Genomic DNA, 5026 nt, shown 5'->3' with positions numbered 1-5026 from the left:
GTTTTCAAAATTTACTGATTTTTCCCTGACTCTTCTCTGATAAAAATCAAATTTCTTTGACCAAAAATGCAAAATGTCAGATATAGTTGAAGCCTCCAGCATCCAAATCACAGAGATCACATTGACATGAAATATTTCTTCCAACGTTTAATGGTATTACATCAGCAGCAGTATAGTTTCAATTTTCCCTCACTCAAAATACAATTCCATGACTTTTTCCTGACCTTAAAGAATTTTATATTTCCCTGACCATTTCCTGACCTGTGGCAACCCTGCTGTAGCATGAAAGAATCAAGGGTACTGATACTCTAGCCCCAGGATCAGCTGCTAGTCCACTGGAAGTTACTTCCTTTAACAGTACTTCCTTGGTGAATACAGAAGCCTCTATTTGCACATGCGAGGGCATGCAGCAGTGCACTGATATTATTTTACAGTCTGTGGTATTTGTTTCCCTTTTTTAGCCAGGAGTGAATACCCTGTATTAAGCCAAATGGAATTGTCTCAATGTACTGTGATCATCAGACAAGTCAGTGAGAAGTTGACTGGATAATTTAGGCTCGGCGTCTGTGGTGATGTACCAGCATTTATTAAGGAAGGGTTGGTATTTTTTCAAACCGCCACAATTTTTGATGGCATTCAAGGAAGCACAATATTCAAGGAGTATTTAGTTCTTTACATAAGTGACCCATGGGAAGCAATTGCAGCCAATTCACACAACACACCTATTAACAAAATTTATAAATGCTTGTCACCTACATGTATGGGTATATGATCAATGCAAAATACAGTTACAGGGTTTTTTATTGAGGATTGAAGCAGGCGGGCATCCGTTCAGGGTTTTGCACCCAGTCAAAGTATCAGCGAGGCCCTACCCTCTTCTGTAAACTGAAGTTGGTTCAGATGTTGAAAACAGCCAAGCAAAGTGGTGTTCACAGCCAGTCAATTTGCCTGGTGGCTGGCCCTTAATGAAACCCACTGTAGTTATGCACACACTATGTGTAAAATGCTTGTCTTTGCCTTCCAACTAAAATGTTTTAAAGAAAGAATAAAGTTACCCTGACACTTCCACCTCCAATGTGATAAGGACGAGACCAGGTTTGCCCTCTTGTTGGTTTGTGGAGATAGATTATTCCGCCACTCCGATGATTAAGTGCTATCCAGCCATCTGGTAAAGCCAATTTTGGCAAATTACCCTTCACTAAAGGAAAAAAAAAACAAAGAACAAAACGTCTAAAATTTAAAATATGTATGTACATAATATATCTTGGTTAGAAAATAGTTAACAGCAGTTCAATGGACACAGGCGTCCTTTTAAAAATTAGCTGGCAGCATGCGGCATATGAACTTTGGTGAAATACTTATTGTGGTTCAATTTTATCCTTAGTTCAAATTTTATTTTCCTCTTTTTTTTGGGTATGGTAATGTATGATAATGAGTTTAAATCAAAGGAAAGTAAAATTAGAACAGAGGATAAAAATTGAACCATAACATAAACAGTAAATACTCCAGAAAAGATGTCCACCTATTGGAGGTGTAGAGTGTGGACACTATGTTTTGACTGAGATCAAAAACTCAAGACAAACAAATAAGATGGTGCAACTTTTGTGAGCATGCACAGCTCTTTCCGTCAATTCACGGGTGCTCCTATCCCATACATATAAGCAATCACACACATCTTTTCAGTGTTTGAGGCTTAGACACCTTTTAGGTTTTTTAAAACATGTTATTATAATCCTTCAACATTCAAATTAGAGGCTTTGTGAGATGGGGAGGTGAATATCTTTTCTGCAAGCTGAAGACTTTCTTTAGCCTTGCAAAAGAAATCTAGGCTTTGAGACAGCTTTTGTAAAAAATTCAAGACAGCAAGACCGGTAAAACGTTGACAAAAATTCTGTACGACACATATTCTTTAAACGGGACCAGTCTTGTGCAAGTTATATGTTCAAATATATACCAAACAATAATAATATTATTATTGCATGTATACGAGTTTGTTGACTAAGCTTGTGACTATATGCATGGCAAGTAGAGGTCTCCCCTTTCTACGTAATGTAGGTTTTTCATTAGCAGTGGTACAGTGAACACCCGTTTCCCAATTTTTAAATTAGAGTAAATTTTATTCAGATGTTTAAGACCAAAGATAAAGAATGGCATGTAAATTTTTAAAAAATATATGCCTCGAAGAGACAGTAGAAGTTCTCTAGTAATAGCCCATTGCAGCTGGTGATCACATGACCATGTCAATCAACACAACAGGTGTTAGCATGCTAATGGTTTCCAAAAAAAGAAAGAGGAGGTGTAGACATGTATTTAGTACATAAGAGCAGTGGAAATGTTTCACAATAAAATATTTTCACAATAAAAAGCTGGAAAAAATTTCACAATAAAAAGCTTTTTTGTGTGTATGTTATGGTTCAATTTTTATTTTCCTTTGTTTTCAACTCATTATCATACATTACCATACCCAAAAACAAAGGGAAATGAAAATTTCAACCAAGGATAAAATTGAACCACAACATTTATATTCTACACCCATGCAGGGATTCCCTTAAATTTTGCAATTAAGGCATTTAATATGCTAGTATTTAGAACTGAGAAAAAAATACATACTAATGATTACTCTTCGCTCTGGCTCCGTAGGCTCGCACATTTCTTTTTCTTCACTGCCGTTCCCTTTCTCCGTGCCTGTATTCTCTATCGGTATCAAAGTATCTTCGTCACTGCTTTGAGTTTCCTCTGTCACTAGACGTCGTTTTTGGTCGCTTCCCAGCTCTTCGTCCGACTTTCTTTTCAATGGTAATTTTTCTAAATGTAGTGTCGTTGTTTCAAGGGATTCTTCAGTTGTCGGTGCTGACAAAGGACGAAGATTATCCAAACCCGTGGCGCATAATTGTTCCCGGCCATCATCTTGCATTTTCGAGATAAGCTTAAAAATTCCTTGGCCTCTATCGGAAACCCTTTTTCGGTCGATAACTTTTGGCAGCTATATAGACAATAATTTTATTTTATATTAAAAAGTTGAAAAGCATCGTCTGTTTAACTGTCAACTGCCGATGACGCGAAAATAACTGACCAATTCAAACTGAATTTCGTTTGTATGTAAAACGTGCATTCTGCGCGTCACGGCTGACAACAGAGCACGCGATTTAAATGTGTGATCGTTTCTTTACGAAAACCGTAACTCAAACTAAAATCAGCTTCGAAGCTTAGAGAAAGGCCCATAAAAGAGCATTGCTTTCAAAACAAAAAAAGCAATACGTAAAGAAAGGAAAAAATGTCAAAATTCAGAATCCCACCTGCACCCACCCTACCATGGCCGCCATTTTGGTTGCGCCAGTAATTAAAAATGTTTTAGTCAGCGGTGTATAAAAATAATTTCGAATCCCCCTCGGTGTTTAGTAAGTAACGCCTGTGAGAAAATAACCTTTGAGAAGTCAGTAGCACTTGCGGTTGTATTTGTAGCTACGTACATGTGAAAAACATGCAAAAATTATGGGCAAAAGAATCCCACCGGACCCAATATATGTTTTACGTGGAACAGAAGCAGCAATAAATCTCCTCCAGTTAGCACCGAAGTCTGCGAGAGAAGAAGGGCTCCTACTTTCTGGGTATGTACCTATTATGATATAAAATTTATTCATTCCCACTATGTGGGAATGAATGAATTTTATTGGGAATCACAGTTAGCACTACTAACTATGTCATAGTTAGTAGTGCTAACTGTGATTCCCAGGCCAAGTTCATTAAAACTTTAATGAAATAATGTGCGCTTTGATTAAGCTTCTGAAAAATAATAAAAAAACTACTGTTGCTGTTTCAACTGTTACAAAAATTACATTCTAATGTTTCCCTGGAGAAGGGATTTTTTTGTAGAAAAAGTTTGCTTTTGGGTATATTTGTTGGGGGGGGGGATTTGTTTACGTCATTGTGAAAATGCCTGGGGATTCCCTGGGGTTTAACCCCCGGGATGGCTGCTGATAAGTGCATAAAGCTTATAATAAATGTGAAAATGCTGTTGATATGTATACAGTATCATAGGATAAGTTGTTTCTTCAAAAGTGCTTTAGTTCTAATAGTTATGTTTTTTATGGGGTGTTTCGGGGATAATCCTCTCATCAATAGCAGAGTGCATTCAGAACTGTTAAGCGATAATCCATTGGTTTTGACTAATGAAGGGGTTATTCCTAAAAATGTCCTGTGAATATATATTAAGCTAAAAGAACAAAAGCACCTTTGAAGAAACAACTGCCTTTTAGAGTGCCAGAATGTCCCCACGCACTTAGAAGAATTTCTACCGAGAAAAAAAGGAGAAAAAGAGAGAAAAAGAGAGAAATACAGCATATAATAAGACTTTACCACCAGATTGTTATATATAAACAAGTAATTCAAAACAATAAAAGTATTTAAATCTGCCCTTGAATTTTAAAGGTCTGTTAAAGGAATTATAAGCCTGTGGAATCTTAAGACAAAAAGAACAGAACTAACCTTGGATGGTCATGATGGACAAGGGATTCTTGCTGCAGATTTTCATCCATGTGGAAGCATAATAAGGTACATTGGATACTGAAGTCTTACAATTTATTTGTAGATCAGTGCATAAGGATAGTGCATTGGCAAAAATTGAAGAATTCATTCTTATCATGTATATTTACTATTGCAGCCATGGCCGAGATGGGTATATAAAAACATGGCAGTGTTCTGAAGGAAGATCTGAAGTAGTGAGCAGTATAGCAGCACCTTTTCTTGGATTTTGCCAGTTTTGTATTTTGTCAAGAGGTATCTGAAATTAATTTGAACAATTACTTCAACTTTAACAATAGTGCTTCATCTAGAAGTAACAACGTACAGGTAACATCATATATGTTTTATTACACCTAGAAAATAAATGTTGCATTAACTAATTTTTCAAACCATATGCCTGAAAATATCCATTTAAATTATTTTCCATATATTTTAATGTAATATTTGATTAATATAATTAAAAATATTTTATCCTCTATAGGACATAAGTCACATTGGATTGTGC

At 36.1% G+C, this 5026-nt stretch overlaps 1 protein-coding gene across 1 annotated transcript; it reads left to right on the top strand.

The window, feature by feature from the left end:
* Positions 1-3492: 3492 nt before the first annotated feature.
* LOC144639853 (guanine nucleotide-binding protein subunit beta-like protein 1) lies at positions 3493-5017 on the top strand (the record flags this gene model as incomplete). The annotated part of the gene is made up of 4 exons (XM_078499134.1): positions 3493-3608; positions 4429-4551; positions 4661-4776; positions 5003-5017. Coding segments are annotated over exons 1-4 (370 nt in total), but the record flags the coding sequence as incomplete, so codon positions are not given.
* Between the last annotated feature and the right edge of the window lie 9 nt (positions 5018-5026).

This window comes from Oculina patagonica, unplaced genomic scaffold, assembly GCF_052425735.1.
Source record: "Oculina patagonica isolate OP01 unplaced genomic scaffold, crgOcupat unplaced1401, whole genome shotgun sequence".
Lineage (NCBI taxonomy): Eukaryota > Metazoa > Cnidaria > Anthozoa > Scleractinia > Oculinidae > Oculina > Oculina patagonica.
The sequence above is the reverse complement of the archived record's forward strand: the minus strand, read 5'-3'. Positions and strand labels throughout refer to the sequence as shown.